Source organism: Narcine bancroftii, chromosome 8 (genome assembly GCF_036971445.1).
Source record: "Narcine bancroftii isolate sNarBan1 chromosome 8, sNarBan1.hap1, whole genome shotgun sequence".
NCBI lineage: Eukaryota > Metazoa > Chordata > Chondrichthyes > Torpediniformes > Narcinidae > Narcine > Narcine bancroftii.
Genome location: NC_091476.1, coordinates 161,677,555 through 161,695,248, shown reverse-complemented (window position 1 = coordinate 161,695,248; position 17,694 = coordinate 161,677,555). Strand labels below are relative to the sequence as shown.

At 39.4% G+C, this 17,694-nt stretch overlaps 1 protein-coding gene across 15 annotated transcripts in view; it reads left to right on the top strand.

Annotated features, from left to right (window-relative positions):
* macf1a (microtubule actin crosslinking factor 1a) overlaps window positions 1-17,694 on the top strand; it is a 535,539-nt gene that overhangs the window by 493,932 nt on the left and 23,913 nt on the right. For 11 of the 15 annotated variants that reach the window (XM_069895734.1, XM_069895728.1, XM_069895737.1 and 8 more), the window contains 9 exons: window positions 570-698; window positions 1,222-1,365; window positions 5,514-5,702; window positions 7,624-7,720; window positions 8,517-8,686; window positions 10,476-10,638; window positions 11,937-12,091; window positions 13,062-13,136; window positions 13,839-13,856. In XM_069895734.1, the coding sequence (XP_069751835.1) occupies window positions 570-698; window positions 1,222-1,365; window positions 5,514-5,702; window positions 7,624-7,720; window positions 8,517-8,686; window positions 10,476-10,638; window positions 11,937-12,091; window positions 13,062-13,136; window positions 13,839-13,856 (1,140 nt within the window). The remainder of the gene's footprint in view (window positions 1-569; window positions 699-1,221; window positions 1,366-5,513; window positions 5,703-7,623; window positions 7,721-8,516; window positions 8,687-10,475; window positions 10,639-11,936; window positions 12,092-13,061; window positions 13,137-13,838; window positions 13,857-17,694) is intronic. The other 4 variants (XM_069895733.1, XM_069895729.1, XM_069895723.1 and 1 more) reach the window with 1 other exon arrangement.

The following is a 17,694-nucleotide window of genomic DNA, read 5'->3' as shown; positions in this document are numbered from 1 at the left end:
AAATTTAACAAAAAACATATGCTCCCTAATTGACCCAGCTCTAATGTTAAGAGTTTTTTTTTGTTCTTAATCCTCTCATTTTGAGCTCAAGAGACCACACACCAAGTTAATGAAACCATGCATTGTACCAAAAATGAACAGAACCCATGTGGTTGTGGATCTTCCCCCTGTTGACGTTCTACTCACTTTTGCGATTGTTCCATTTGATTAATTTACATGCATAAACACAACATTATAATAATCATTTCCTTTATTCTACTGTCCCTACCATTAAGAAAGAATTTAATTCCTTATTTTGGAGAAAGTGCTGAATGAAATTTGGATTGCAATCCAATGATAAATTTCCATTAAAAATAACTTTCTCCTCTATCACTGAAATCTGCAGTTACACAGAGTTGACAATCCACTATCTTTCTCATCAACATTCCAAATTAAAGTTAAGGGGTAATTTAATCTTTTCTTTAATCCACATCAAAAATTTTGTAAAGATTACTTTTAGATAAACAATATTCTGCTCTGTTTCAAAATATAACTGATGAATGTGATCATATTATCAAATTATTTCCCAGGCAGAGGAATTCCGCAATGCTGTTCAAATGCTGCTTGAGTGGCTTTCTGAGACAGAACAATCTCTTCGATTCCGGGGAGTTCTGCCAGATGATGTGGAAGCTCTGCAATCCTTGGTTGATTTACACAAGGTGAATTGTCTCGTTGAATGTGATTTTTTTTTTAAAAATTCAGTATATGCACCTAAAAACTCTATAATGACATTCATATTTGCATTTGACCTTCCTCACATAGAGAATTATTTTAATAAAACTTCAAAATTACTATTTTTGAGCATTGCTTAAAAATGAGTTAAAGGTAGAGCATGAAAAGCTAAGTAGAATTAACAGTATTAGAGAAGAGTTCTTTAAATCTTAGGATTTAGAAACATGGAAGAGAATGCCATGGAATATTCCTGGAAATATTTCAAAATCTGTTTTTTCATCTCTAAAATTCTTTAGAGTGCACTTTTTAAATAGAAAAAAAAAATTAGCTTTAAATCAAGCAGTATGTGATGGTGCTTTTGACAAAGAAAAGTAAAATAGAAAATAGTTCATTTCTGGTCACATTTGGCTGAGAATTATGCAAAGATGTATTGTGCTCTGGTTTAACAGTTTTTATTTTGAATCCACTGGACATTTTTTCAAAGAAAACCTGTGCTATTCAAAATTTCAGGAATTTATGAAGAAGGTGGAGGAAAAGCGTGTGGATGTAAATAAGGCAGCTGGCATGGGAGAGGCCATACTAGCAGTGTGCCACCCAGACTGTGTCATCACTATCAAGCAATGGATCACAATAATCCGTGCCCGCTTCGAAGAAGTAAGTGGAAGTAATGCAGCAGTTCAGAACAATGACGAGTGCCACTAGTTTCATTGTGTAAAATAGGATTAAGATCAAACTGACGATTAATTACAATGCTAGTTGTACAAACGTAAATGCAAGGACACCTTTCTTTTAGAAGGTTACTTTAATAATCTTGAAAAACTAGAGCTCAGAGAAAGAACCTCTTGATGCTCAAGCAGCATTAATGAATTTCATGAATGCTTCCATGTGAGAAATTATTTATTCCAGTATAAACGAAGAGCGAACAGGACAAAAATAAAAGATCGATTTAAGTGAAATGAACAATTGTGTCTTATAGGATTTCTATCCAGTTTTCTGCTTTAATGAAGTGCACGGGGTGCTAGTTTTTTTTTTAAATCAACATTCACGGTTAATGTGAAGCTACAGTAAAGACTAACAAATGAATAATTTGCAGCCTTAACTTTACAACTCCAGGGAAAGGCACTGAAATGTTCATGAGCTCAGTGGATGCAGCATGCTGAGTTTTCAAATGAGAAATCCTTCCTAATTTTGAACCACCTCAAATGTGTAAATAACTTGCATATAGAACATAACTGTGAAATGGAAAATTCAGAGATGCACAGCTACTTAGAAATAAATATATGCCATTATAAATTTGGTAAATGCAGAAAATTTGACTTCATTTCATCGGACTGTTGTATTCAATTTACATGTCTTAAAACTTGCCCAAAGTCAGAATATTTCACTTGAAATCTCACCTTGAATTTTGAAAAATTACCCACAGATATCAAAGCTTCAGTTCCACTCTTGGGTTGATGTTGGATTAGTGGCGTCATGATCTTTGTCTGGCAAAGCGATGTATTACTGCCAAAGCTTCTGAAAACTGATCAAGCAATGAGCTGCTGGGGGAACTCAGCAGGTCAGGCAACATCCATGATTGGAGGGATGGCATATTTGTAAAGGAAAATTATTGAATGTAGACATCCAACCTGGTAACAGGCCATTTTGGCCCACAAGTCCATGCTGCCCAATTAACCTACACCCCGTACTTTTCAAACGGTGGAAGGAAACAAGAACTCCTGGGGAAAACCCACGCAGATACAGGGAGAACGTACAAACTCCTTACAGATAGCGCGGGATTCGAACCCTGGTCCCAATCGTTGGCTCTGTAAAGGTGTTGCACTAACTGCTACGCCAACAGGGCCACTCAGATGTCATGGCAATGCTCAGACAAGACAGATTTGAGGGCTCGTATACTGCAATGGTATAGGTTGAACTGAGGAATGAGAAAGGGATGATTACATTCCAGACATACCAGTAGTCATTAGAAATTGGAGGAGCAAATTGACAGAACGATTGGAAGCAGTTTGCAAGAAACAAAGTTGTAATAATGGGTGATTTTAAATTTCCATATATTGACTGGGAGTCCTGTAAAAGGATAGATGGTTTAGACTTTGTCAAATGTATTCAGAAAAGTTTCCTAAATCAATATATATATATATAGAGGTCCCCAACAAGAGAGAGTACAATACTGAATCTCAGGGAACAAGACAGGGCAGTTGACAGAAAAGTATGTGGAAGGGAGCACTTTGGATCAAGTGATTTTAATGACAATGGTTTCAAGATAATTATGAAAAAAGATAGGTCTGGTACTTGGGTTGAGGATCTGGCAAAGGTAGGAAGGCTTCAAAGGTGAAATTTTGACAGTTCAGAATTTGTATGTTCCTATCAGAATTAAAGGTGCAGAATTAAATTTGCCTAACAGATGCAAGGAACCTTGGTTTTGGAGGGAGGCCCTGGTTAAAAAGGAGGTGCGTTGCAGTTATTGACAGCAAGGAGCAAAAGAGGAACTAGAGAATAAGAAATGCAAGAAAACACTTGAGAAGAAAATCAGTTGAGCTAAAAGAATGCATGAGGTGGCTCTGCAAGACAAGGTGCTTGCAACCCTCAAAGACTTCTATAGATATATTAACAGCAAAATGATAGCAAGAGAGAAAATTTATCCTATTGAAGACCAGAGGTAGCGAAAATGCAAGGAGCCAAGAGAGTGGGGTAGATCTAAAATGGAAGGAAAGAGAAATGGAGAGACAGGTAGAAGGAGAAATCACTGGAAAAGGGGTTGGGAGATTAGAAAGAAAAAAAATACAGAAGTAGGTCAAGAAAAAATAAATAAAAACATGGAACCATATGGAGGAGGGGTTTATCTAAAATTAGAAACATTGATGTTTCACATGTCAGCTGATGTTCATTTCTGTACTACACACTGATCAGCCAAGCACTAACTGTATAGTTACAATTGCAGGAGTGTTCACTGGTAAGGTTTGTGATATGTAGCCCAGCTAATAAGCAGTGAGACTCATTTGAAAAGGTATAGTTTGGAAGTTATTCCTTTAGAATAAATGCATGTTACAGGACATTTATGGGGCAAAGAATCCTTTCCATTATGTTATTTTTAGGGCTGAAAATCCTAATCAAGCTCGTATTTCTTTCCTCTTGCTGAATGTCAGTGCTTTTTGTTCCTGGTTTCCATGACTTTCGAAGTGGCCATTCTCATCTGTGAGAAATCACATCACACTCAGTTCTGTTATAAACTATTCATTATATAGCACGTAATAATTAACAAAGTCCTGTTATAATTAACATGTCCTTTTAGACTCCATAGTTTATATTATCAATAAGAGCAGACTATTGTGAGTGTACAAAAGGTTCCTAGTGACCTTATAAAGCAGGGGTGTCAAACTCAAATTCACGGAGGGCCAAAATTAAAAACTTGGACTAAGTCGAGGGCCGAACTAAATATTTATTGAAAATTTTCAAAAACATCTGCATGTTTTCTATTCTTTCAACATATGTAATGTTAAACTTTTTCTTATTAAAATAAATGTTTAATAATAGTTTTGGATAAACTCTTTCCAGAAGCATTAACAAATGAGAAATAAAATATTCAATAAATAATATTTCTCTATAGAGGATTTGTCAAATGTTGCTAGTGTGCTGTCGAATAGTAAAATCTGAGGGCTATTGAGAATGTGGGAGAATAACATGATTCCTGAAACAATCAAATGGGTGACTGATTGTGGGCATGAACTCTAGCAGGGTTATTTGCCATGCCCTTTTTCCATTGGTACAGATATCCTTTGATTTACACACTTTTCAAGTTTTATGCCTAATGACCTTGTATCCAGGTGCAGGACCATTTTTAACCAGGAATTTATTTATCACTGTGACATGAAACTATTGGAAGATCGTTTTATCCTGAGATTAAAGTTCATAATACTTACTCAGGCCTGTGTGCGGGAGGGCGGGGGTTTGCGGGCGATCGGGTTGGACAACGACAGTGCGGGGGCATCGGCTCTCGCTGCAGGGCGGCATCTCGGCGGATCAGCGGCCCCGTCACCGTGAGTCGCGGGTCGGCCTGCGGCAGGGAGGGGGAGTGGGCAACGGTCCTGGCGAGGTCAGGCTCGAGGCCTCCGGTTCCGGGCGCTGGGAAGCGGCCTTGGCTTCCCCTGACACCGGCCAGGCCCCAAAACCAGAGTCCACGGTGAGACCCTGCAACGTAAACAGAGGAGGTGGGGGAAATTAGCGGGCTGACGCCAATGCATTCTGGGATTTGTTGTATTACTGTGCATGCGCTATACTGGCGCGGCGGCCAATTTCAATTCATTGCTGCTTCATCCTAGTGAGAAACAAGATGGGTTTAGTAAGGTGGACAATTTACTAAGGATCATCTGTGATCATATCATTGTTTTCATTTACAATAGCTGTAAAAACTGCAAAATACTTGCAGTTTTTGATAATCTATTTCTTGTATAGCTTGAAGAAGGTAATCATTTCATTCATTTGCTGTAGTTCCTTACTGTGTTTCATGCCTTTTAATAAGCAGAAATAATGCTTGAAATTGTGAAATGGAATTCCTCATCATAACTTTGTGCAGTATTTATTTAATTATTCTAAAGTACCAAGTGTTCCTATACCAAGTGTTCCTGCACCTTCTTATGTAAATATATATTTTAATGTAGATACAGTCCAAAAATTTAGACTTCCAATATGTTGCCAAAAAAAAACTTGCACAAAAGGTTGATCTCTTCAAAATCAGCTTTATCCTTGTTTGGTTATGAATATAGTTTCAGGAGTAACATTTCTGCCTGTCACTTTGCACTTAGGTGTTGATGTGGGCAAAACAGCACCAACAGCGGTTGGCAGCTGCACTGTCTGAGTTGGTGACCAATGCTGAATTGTTGAAAGAGTTGTTGTCTTGGTTACAATGGGCTGAAACCACGCTAATACAAAGAGATCAAGAACCCATGCCAACGGAAATTGAACAGGTCAAATCAATCATCGTAGAACACCAGGTATGCACGAAGATTCAAAATTTAAGGAAAATCTTTGGCAATATATCTCAGTCAAACGACATATATTGCCAAGATTTTTCCTTTAACTTCAATTTTAATTTTTTTAAATCTATTTTTTAATATAAGTTAAATTTAGACATACAGTTCGGCAACAAACCATTTCAGCCTATTAACCCGTGCCACCCAATTAACCTACAGCCCCCAGTACATTTCGAACAGTGGGAGGAAACCAGAGCTCCTGGAGGAAACCCATGCAGACACGGGGAGAACGTACAAACTCCTTATAGTGGGATTTGAACCCCAGTCCCAATCACTGGCCCTGTAACAGCGTTGCGCTAACTGCTACGATAACTGTGCCACCTCTTTGTTCATAATAAAGCAATTACCTTGCAAGGTAATTTAGCTTTGAGCTCACCAATGAGTTCAAAATTTCTTCCCCCTGCATTTTCCGTGAAATTCAAAACATCCATATGATAAATTTAAAACTGCAAGAACTTTGACATCCTGATTTGCCTTTGCTTTCATGGGGCACAGCCTGAGGACATCATTTAGCCTTGTGGTAGGTCTGACTGCCCATGGTACATCTATCTTATTGAGCCATTAATCATGCCAATAAGCCATGCACTTAATGACATTTCCTGGCAATTTTGAGGAACAACACACCTGTAAACACAGCAGTATCCTGTGATATTTGGAGAAAGATGCTGTGAGCAGGGGGAGCGTGTGGACCCTAACCTTAATTGGATCTTGTACCTCTGCTACCACATTGGGCTTCATCTAATCTGTACCTAAATCTAGATCCTGGTCAATTTCCAGCTGCAGACATGGATATGTTAAGCTCATGGGTGTAGATCTGACATTGTATGAGAGCAGAGGTACATCACCAAAGGGCCTGGAAGTCTCATTAGTTCCAACTACAATTTCAAGACTTCTTAAAAGAGTTAGTACATACTCAGGAGGCTGCATTCTTATCCTGGCATGGCACATATAACTGAATGGTCACTGAAGCTGGACAGGGAGGCCATTTTTCTAGCTTCCTGATTTAGGGGCTTGGGAAATGCCTGTATTTTTAATTAGATTTTATTATAAATGAACTCTTGTGTGTTTTTGTGAATGGCTTTTACAAAACAAGATATGTTTCTCTTGAGTGGCAGGCAGTTTGAATTACCAATCCAGCCCTCTGTACCACTTCATTGTCACAGTTAAAGTCTTCGCCAAGAATTAAGGGCAGGCAGCATCTTCCCCCATCTGTCATTTTGTAGGATTTTCCCACCTCACAAAGTTTTCAGATCATTTTGTCTTAAGCCACTCTCAATCCTTTGTAACTATTTTTCTAAATTTCATCATTAATTAAATGTTTTCTGTGAAATACCACTTATTGACTATAACAATTTCAACTAATACAATATAAGGCTAAAAAGGGTGAACTAATGTATTGAATTCCCATTACTACAAATATTTAAAGAATTGTTCCAAGCATAGGGCTAACACCTTTCAAACAGCAATACAACTCATTCCTAATCGTTTCAAGATCTTGAAAATTACACATACTGAGAATCTGGAAAACTCAACTGTGGGATAACAGGTTCTTCTTAGTGGACCAGGTAATTGACCCATTTTAACTTTAAGTACAAACACTTTCTGGTCTCAGCCCAGAAAATATTCTATTTACTGAACTCAGCTTCTCAAAAAACTACAGTTGGATTTTAATAGCATCATTTAGTTCCTTAACACACCCATACTCTAATTCGCAGACTCTGGTGTCTGGGAATACGTGTTACATTTTTATTTCACAGAATGAAAGAAACTACCGTTAATGATAATTTCATTAAATTTCTTGCATAAGTAAAAGCATCAAGTATATTTAACTATTATGGCTGTTCACTTTCCTGTTTAATTTTTTTTTAATCCTTTTACTCAGTCTTTCATGGAAGAAATGACTCGGAAACAACCAGATGTGGATAAAGTTACAAAAACGTACAAGCGGAAAGCAGTGGAACCATCACGCATGCGAGGAAGTAAGCGTCTTTCATTCGCAGGAGGAAAACAGAGTGCAAATTAATTTTGGAAAAATTCTCAAACTATGTTTAGGAATTTGGTCATCATTTATAAAATGAATAGGTGCAATGTCTGATATGTAACTACTGAATGTTATATGATCTCATCACTGGTCATGATTGAGAAAATTAGCTCTTTATGTAGACACTGGATGAGGACATCCACTGCAGGGCCAATGTTTAGTGCTCTTTCACTGATAGTGGGAAAGATAGATCATTAGTTCACCATGTCAAATTGTTGCAGTCCAATCCACAGTGCAGTTAATTAAGGAGCTATAAATTTTTAATCCAAATTTTTAATGAAGAAGTGGTGACTTGTACCATTGTAGATCAAGGAAAGGCTTTAATAAACCTGGTGTCACAGGTTATCCTGCCTCTGATCTGGTGATCCTAGGGCACTGATTATGTCATAGCTCATTATTTTGATTTGGGTAAGCAGCAGGGCAGCAGCAGCAGGTGGTAAATCCCCTGAACTTGGGTGATATGTGAGTTATTTATCGGTTAATCTTCAAACAGATCCTTCAATACTGTCATTGTAAAAATGACAAAATAAAATTGCTTTAATTGTCATTTATGAAGAAGTGATCATTGTTCATGAAATTATTTTTTCATAAACATCAGTCATATTTTAATTATAAAGTTCTTTTTTTTCAAGTTAACAGCCCCTTCCTACTTCAAGATAATAACACCACAAATTCTTTGAACCTTCCAGCATTTGAAACAACATGCACTGATGATCTTTTTCTGTGTGTTGTAGGGAAACCTCTAAATCAAATGTCGAATCCACCTGCACCCACAGTTGTCCCAGCACAGACTGAAGCAAAGAATTCCCAGGTTAATCTGCTCTCAGGGAGATGGCAGCAGGTCTGGTTACTGGCACTGGAGAGACAGCGCAGGCTACATGACTGTCTGGACCGAATGGAGGAAGTAAGACTATAATTTACGAAACTGTGTAATATTGAATTGCATGCAGATTTACGTCTTTGTACAACATACGCAGAGACCTTTGGCTGATTATCCAGTGCCAGATCTTTAAAAGAATTAATTATATAGTTCTGCTCCTTGCACTTTTCCATTAACTTAGAAATTGCTTCCTTTCAAATATACGGTCAGCACAGAGGTTATTTGTTCTGCCTTGCCAACTATTTACCAGTACTTGGTCTGATGCCGTGATGTTTCAGGCATTCATCCATGTTGCAAAAATTTCCAACCTCTACCACCTACTCAAGTCCCTTTGGAAAACTGTTGAATCTGACCTCCATCTTTTAATCACTGTGTTCCAAATCAAACAATACATTTAAAAATACAGAAAAAGAAAATAAAACTGCAGATTCTGGAAATTATTCTTTTAAATCCCTTTGCCACCCATTTTGAGGCTTTGATATCTTTCCCAAAGTTCCCAGAATTTGACTCAGTGAGAAGAAGAATAATGTGTGAGCATGAATATTTGGATGTAGGTAGGAGGATCATCAGAGAGAGAAAAAAAGCAAGCACATTAGAAACACAGATCAGCTGACTGTCTTCATTTTTTACTGGGGCAAGATACAAGATGGGGAGTCGACCACCACCTGAGTTGACATTTTCACTAGTTTAACAGATTTGAAGCCCCCGTTTTAAGCTGATCAGGAGGTTTAATTGCGGTTAGCCTGATTTCCCAAGCCTCATGAACAATCTTGGGACAAAATAAATGTGGGCTCAGAAAGCTACTCCCAGTTCTACAAACTCTCTCACCACAAACAGTCGCTACACCTTGGGTTTTCCCTTTCTTCTCCCACCTAACGCAAGTTTAAGACTCAAACCTGCCCCAATCGCTACTGTTTTGGAGCTGAGAACAATACCCTGGAGAAAACTCGGAGATCAAGCAGCATGAGAGGGAGAAAATGAAAGGTCAAACTGAAGTCCTTAATCCAGACTTGGGAAATGTATAAGAAAGGACAGGGTGGAAGCGGTGGGTCCAGGGTCCAGGGCCCAGGTAAGATTGAAGAAACATGATGAACCGGAGCAGTAGATTGGCAGGCTTCAGTTAAAGCAAAAGATATTGCTTATTATTTTTGAATTCCTCCTTCATTATCATACTCTGACCTGCGACTTGCTTTTCTTCTACATTTCCCCAGTGTCGCTAAAAGGCTCCAGCTCAAAACCACAACCATTCTTTCTCCCCTATTAGTGCTGATAGACTTGCTGGATTCATCCAGCAGATTGTGTTTGGCTTCAGATTCTAATATCTGCAGACACCTGTGTGTATGCTACCACTTTGGAGCTCTGTTTATTCACACACCCTCCCTCCCCACCAATAGCCAACCAGGGTATCAGTCCTCCCAGAAAAAGGAAAAACCACCCCTTCTTTCTTGGGGTCATTCTTTCCCACTATCAGAGGTCAAATATTTGGGCCTGCAACGATATCCATAACTTACCCTGTTCAACTGGAAGCCTCTCAGTCAAGCCAACTTGGAAACATACAGAATTTGTATCCAGATTGCAACCTGCACATATCCCCATAAACGTTTCAATAAAAACCCCACATGAGGCCTAACCAGTGACTTGTGTGGATTCTTTTGTATTTTATGCTTCTATTTATAAAGCTTTATAAACCATTTTTTAAGGTTTTCATTAAAACTTTTCTTACTTAAAAACATTTTTCTTCTCAATGCACTGTTCTAATTTGGCACTGAATTAATTTTTCAGGTCTTGAATAAAGCTTTACTTTCAATTTCAGCTGAAAGAATTTGCCAAATTTAATTTTGACGTGTGGCGAATAAAGTACATGCGATGGATGAACCATAAAAAATCCCGTGTGATGGACTTCTTCAGGCGTATCGATAAGGATCAGGATGGAAAGATCACACGACAGGAATTTATTGATGGAATCCTGTCTTCAAGTGATTGAAATATTTTCTGTAGTTTATTAAATTATAAAGAACTTTGATTGACCTACCAAATATTTATTTTTGCATGAGAAGGACCAAATGTGATCATAATTTTACTCTAATTTTTTAAGTGTTCAGTTCATTATAAAAAGGTATAATTTCTTTTTTTTTTAAGTACCAGGATCGGAACTGAACTGAATCATGCTCTTTCAGGCTTTAGTTAAGAGATCCGAGATGTGCACAAATTTCTTGGGACTCAGGGTGGAAACCGATGATGGGAGACAGAAAAAAATCTAAGGAGCTTTCTCCCAGTAGTACCCCCCCCCCCTCCTCTTTCCTCTCTTGCCTCCACCCACCCTAACCCTGCTGTCAGGGTAAGGCTGAGTAAAGTAACTATTATTGCTGCTTGCACTGCATCACTTGTTATTAACATAACATAACAATTACAGCACGGAAACAGGCCATTAGGCCCTTCTAGTCCGCACCGAACCAAACACCCCTTTCTAGTCCCACCTCCCTGCACAATGCCCATAACCCTCCATCTTCTTCTCATCCATAGACCTGTCCAACCTTTTCTTAAATAATACAATTGACTCCGCCGCCACTATTTCTCCCGGAAGATCATTCCACACGGCTACCACTCTCTGAGTAAAGAAGTTCCCCCTCATGTTACCTCTAAACCTCTGCCCCTTAATTCTTAACTCATGTCCTCTTGTTTTAAACTTTCCTCCTCTTAACGGAAATAGTCTATCCACATCCATTCTGTCTATCCCTTTCATAATCTTAAATACTTCTATCAAATCCCCTCTCAACCTTCTACGCTCCAAAGAATAAAGACCCAATCTGTCCAATCTCTCCCCATACTCCAGTTGCTTAAACCCAGGCAACATTCTGGTCAACCTTCTCTGCACTCTCTCCACTCTGTTTATATCCTTCCTATAATTAGGCGACCAGAACTGCACACAGAACTCCAAATTAGGCCGCACCAACGTCTTATACAATCTCAACATCACCTCCCAACTCCTATATTCCATGCAATGATTGATAAAGGCCAGCATACTAAAAGCCTTCTTCACCACCCTATTCACGTGAGTTTCTACCTTCAGGGAACGATGTACCGTTACTCCTGAGCTTTTTTTTAAACTATCATATCTGTGTATTATAACATTCCCTCATATTTCAAGGGTAAATACAGTATCTCAAATTAACTGAACAAACTTTAAAGAAAGATATATATCAAACTACTATGAAATCTGGTGATAATAATATTTAAAATTTCTGACCTTGTGTTCTGTTGTTTCAAATTTCAGAATTTACCACCAGTAAACTGGAAATGACAGCTGTAGCCGACATCTTCGATGGAGATGGAGATGGTTACATTGACTATTACGAATTTGTGGCTGCACTTCATCCAAATAAAGACGCCTACCGTCCTGTTACTGATGCCGACAAAATTGAGGATGAGGTTTTTAATTGATTGAATTCAAGTCCTTTGTTTTATTCAAATCAAAAAAAAATTGATGAAATATTTCAAGTTTTAAAGGGAGACAATTTATGACCCATAAAGAGATAAGTTATTCACTACTGCAAGGGTGGCCAACCTTTTAATTTTTAACTTTGACATACAGCAGGGGGACAGGCCATTTTGGCCCATGAGTCCGAGCTGCCCAATTAATCTAAGTACTCCCCCAGTATGTACTCTTGGGCCAAAGTGGCCTGTTACCCTGCTGTATGCCTAAATTAAAAATTAAAAGGTTGGCCACCCCTGCAGTAGTGTATTTCGGAATTTCAGAGGAACCGAAAAAGTTGGGGGTGGGGGGGGGGTGGGGGCACGGTTAGTACAGCTGTTACAGCGAAAGCGACCGGACCAGGGATTGAATCCCACATTGTCTGTCAAGAGTTTGTATGTTCTTCCCATGTCTTAGGGTGTTCCAGTTTTCTCCCACCGTTCAAAAATATACCGGGTTTGTAGGTCAATTGGGTGTAAATGGGCAACACGGGCTCGTGGGGCTGAAAGGGCTTGTTACCGTGCTGCATGTCTAAACACGTTTCAAAAATTAAAGAAGTTATCCAGATGTGAATGAGGGAAAGAAAGCATAAACTGGGCCACCTGTGTAATTCAGCCATGGTGGAACTTGATCAAATCTAAATCCACAATGGTATCTCCCTACCCCATTGTACTTTCTCCCCAATTTCTACAGCCCAAAATAAACCCACCAATCAAGCAACAGGAAACGACAATGAATTCTATTAGAACTCCCTTCCTGTGCTGAAACTGCCTTCAATGCGTGAATCTTGTAACCCCCTCACAAATCGAATTGCAATGATCAGGATAAGGAAGTTCTTGCATGCTAACAATGTGTAGAATGGACAATTTTTCTGTTGGTAATACTTTTAGAACATTTTTATGTTCTAATTTTAAGCCTATTTTACAGGTGACTAGACAAGTGGCACAGTGTAAATGTGCAAAACGATTTCAAGTGGAGCAGATTGGAGAAAACAAGTATCGAGTAAGTAAATAACGTCTTTAAACTTGGAATAAAGCTGTACAACATTTTATCTCCATTTTAAAGTTTATAAAATATTGAATTATGATCTATAAGATTTAAGCTTTCTTTTGCATGAACCTTCTGAAGAAATATATAATGCACTGAATTTCAGAACTTTTGCATTTAAAACTGCTCACGAAAAGCAAATAAAAGTAATTAGGCGGCACGGGTCTTGTAGTGGTTCGCACAACACTATTACACCGCCAGCAATCTGGGTTTAAATCCAGCGCAGTCTGTAAGAAGATTGTTAGTTCTCCCCATATCTGCATGGGCTTCCTCCGGGTGCTCAAGTTTCCTCCCACCCTTCAAAATGTGCGGGGGGTTGTAGGCCTCGTGCCAACAATATCAGATATTGAAATATTTGGGTGGCATGGGCCTGTGGGCTGGAAGGGCCTGTCTCCGAACGGTAGATCTACATTTAAAATAAATGTAAATTATTTTGTGAAAAAGTGCAGCCAAGCACTCAAAAAGAAAATTGGTTTGGTTAAATATTCAAAGTTGAAGTTGAGAAAGGAAAATGAATGCAATCACTTGTATTGCCATAAACCTGATAAATTCTGTGTTATGTATTACATCACTATATTAGAATCCTGCTTTTGAATGTGTTTACTGTGTCCCTAAACGTTTTCTTTTTTCTTTTCCTTCACCTCTTGCTACAAATAGTTCTTCCTTGGAAATCAGGTATTATGCACTCAGTGTGCTAAGAATTATACTTATATCGTGTGAATGTCTATTTTGATCTGCACGTAATTAGTTCTTTCTCTTTTTCAGAGCACCTAGAAAAATTCTGTCAACCATTCAAAATATACATTAGCAGAATGAAAAGATAAACTTATAGATTATTTATGAAATAAAGACTAAAGGAGAAAATATTAACATACAAGCAATGACAGTGAATAAATTATTATTGCAGAGATTTTCTTTCTGCTAGAAATGTATTTAGAATCATAGAAAATACAGCTTAGAAGCAGGCCCTTTCTCGTCCATGCTGAACTATTATTCTCCCTCGTCCCATGGACCTGTACCTCAACCAGTGCCCTCCATACCCCTCCAATCCATGTAGCTTTTCAAATTCTTCTTAAAAATTAAAATTGAACTCCTATTTCACCACTTCAGCTGGCAGCTCATTCCACACTCCCACCATTCTCTGTATGAAGAAGTTCTCCTGAATGTTTCCCCTAAACTTTTCCCCTTTCACCCTTAACTCTGGTTTGGATCGCACTTACCCTCAGTGGAAAAAACCTATCTACATTTACTCTGTCTAGACCCCTCATAATTTTAGACACCTCTATCAAATCTCCCCTCATTCTTCTATGCTCCAGGGAATAAAGTCCTAACCTGTCTAACCTTTCCCTGAAACTTAGTTCCTGAAGCCCAAGTAACATCCCAGTAAATCTTCTCTGTTCTCTTTCAATCTAAATTTGCCTCACCAATGTCTTGTACAATTTTACCATAACATCCCAACTCCTATACTCAATATTTTGATCATTGATATAGATGACAAACAACAATGGTCCCAGCATCGATCCTTGAGGTACGCCACTAGTTACAGGCCTCCAGTCAGAGAAGCAATCATCCACTAGCACTCTCTGGCTTCTCCTGTGCAGCCATCGTCAAATACAGTTGAATACCTCCCAATGAATATCTAGCGACTGAACCTTTCTGACTAATCTCCCATGTGGGAGTTTGTAAAAGGCCTTAAAGTCCGTGTGGACAATATCCACAGCCTTTCCTTTGTTAACTTACCTGGTAACCTTGAAAAACTCTACAAGATTGGTTAAACACAACCTACCATGAACAAAGCCATGTTGTCTATCCCTAATCAATCCCTGGCTATCCATATACCTGTATACCCAATCCCTAAAAATCACCTTCCAATAACTTACCTGCAACTGATTTCAAGTTCACCAGTTTATAATTTCCAGGGGTACTTTTGGAGCCTTCTTTAAACAACAGAACAACATGAGCTACCCTCCAATCCTCTAGCACCATACCCATGGCAAGGGACATTTTAAATATTTCTGCCAGAACTCCTGTAGTTTGAAAATTAGTTTCTCTCAATGTCTGAGGGAATATCTTGTCAGATCCTGGGGATTTATTCACCCTTATTTTCTTTAAGACAGCAAGAACCTCCTCCTCTTGAATGTGTCTAGGTTTCATGACCTCGCCGCTTGTTTTTTTTTCTTTCTTAGACACTGTGCCATTCCTGAGTAAAAATGATGCAAGAAAAATCATTTAAGACCTCCCCATCTCTCTGGCTTCATACATAGTCAACCACTCTGATCTTTAAGGGGGCCAATTTTGTCCCTTACTATCTTTTTGTCCTTGATATACCCTTAGGATTATCCTTCACATTGTCTGCCTCATGCCTTCTTTTAGCCCGCCTGATTTGTTTTTTTTTATTTTCTCTTTCATTTTCTCTTGAGTACATCATTTGCTCCATGTTGCCTATACCTTTTATACACTTCTCTCTTCTTCTGAAGCAGATCCCTGATATCACTCAAAAACCAAGCTCCATCTGCCTATTTACTTTGCCTTTAATCCTAACAGGAACATACAAACTCTCTACTCTCAAACTTTCAACTTCGAAGGTCTTCCCCTTACCGAGCACATCCTTTCCAGAAAACAACAACTCCCAATCCATGCATTCCAGACCCTTTCTCATTTCCTCAAAATTGGCCTTTCTCCAATTTAGAGTCTCAACCCAAAGCCCAGGCCTGTCCTTTACCCTAATTAACTTGAAACTAATGGCATCATGATCACTGGACCCAAAATGTTCCCCTACACATACTTTTGTTACTTGTCCCGTTTTGTTCCCTAATAAAAATCCAGTATTGCACTTTCTCTAGTTGGTACCTCTATATGTTGATGTAGAAAACTTCCCTAAGCACATTTGACAAACTCCAAGCCATCCAGCCCTTTTACAGTATGTGAGGCCCAATCAATGTGTGGAAAGTTAAAATCTACTATCGCAACTTTATGTTTCAAACAGCTGTCTGCTATTTCTCTACATTTTTCTCCTCCAATTCTCGCTGACTGTGATTCAGCCCCACGAGTGTGGTCATACCTTTCCTGTTCCTGAGCTTCACTCGTATAGCCTCAGTAGACAAGCCCTCTTAGTCTGTCCTGCCTGAGCACACCTATGATATGGAAGCCCAGAACATTGAGCTGCCCTCCTACAACCAAGTTTCATTGATGGTCACAGAGCCATAATTCCACATGCTAATCTATACTCTAAGCTCGTCTACCTTTTCTACAATACTCCTTGCATTGAAATAGATATAAACATTGCCATCATGCACAATCCTTTGAACTCTGACATTACGTGCAATCTTCATTTTATCCCCCTCCACTTGCATATCTACTCTGGTACTGTGGTTCCCATCCCCCTGCAGATCTAGTTTAAAACCCCTGGAGCAGCTCCCGCAAGGATATTAGTCCCCCTCCAGTTCAGGTGCAAGCCGTCCCATTGGACAGGTCGCACCTTCCCTGGAAGAGAGCCCAGTGATCCATCCTGCACCATTTCTTTAGCCTCATGTTAAGCTGCATAATCTTCGTATTTCTAATCTCACTCGCATGTGGCATGGTTATCAATCCGGAACTCTCCTTGCAGGACCTCCTCCTATTTCCTACTTGCGTTATTGGTCCCTACATGAACCATGACAGCTTGCTGCTCACCCTCCCTCTTGAGAATGCCATGAACTCGATTGGAGATTTCTTGGACCCTGGCACTTAGGGGGGAAACATACCATCCGGAATGCTTGAACTCTTCCACAGAGCCTCTTATTTGTCTCCATAACTATGGAATCCCCTATCACTACAGCTCGCCTCTTCTCCTCCCTTAGCCACAAGCCCAGACTCCATGCAAGAGACCTGACCACTGTGGTTTGTGCCTGGTAGATTGGTCTCCCCCCGCCCCCCCCCCCCCAAAGTATCCAAAACAATATACGCATTATTGAGGGGAATGGCAACAGGGGTGCCTTGTACTGACTGGCAATTCCTTTTTCCTCTCCTGCCTCCTAGGTGTGACAGCATCACTGTAACTCCTGTTTATCACACATTCTGCCTACCAAATGATCCGGAGTTCATCCAACTCCAGCTCCACTTATCTAACATGGTTTGTCAGGAGCTGAAGTTGGATGCACCTCTCAAATGAAGTCATCAGAGATGCTGGTGGCTTCCCTCACAATCCACATCCTGCAAAAAGAGCATGACCCTGCCCTAGCTGCCATTTCCCCCCATCTATGAAATAGGAAAAAGTTAGAAAAACCTATCCTTACCTTGCCTTAACACCTGTGCCTTCTCTTCAGTCTCTGCTCACCGAAGCCTCAAAGATCTACTCCTACCCTGGCTACTCCACTTGCGTTTCCCCTCTTTTTATTGGCTAGAACTAATTGGCCAATGGAGAGATTTAAAAGAACACTTACTGATCCAGCTGCCAGTTTATCTCCTTGGAACCTGCTTACTCTACCCCTTGCTTTCAGCTTGTGCCCACAGTCCCAAGTCAAGATCAAAAATA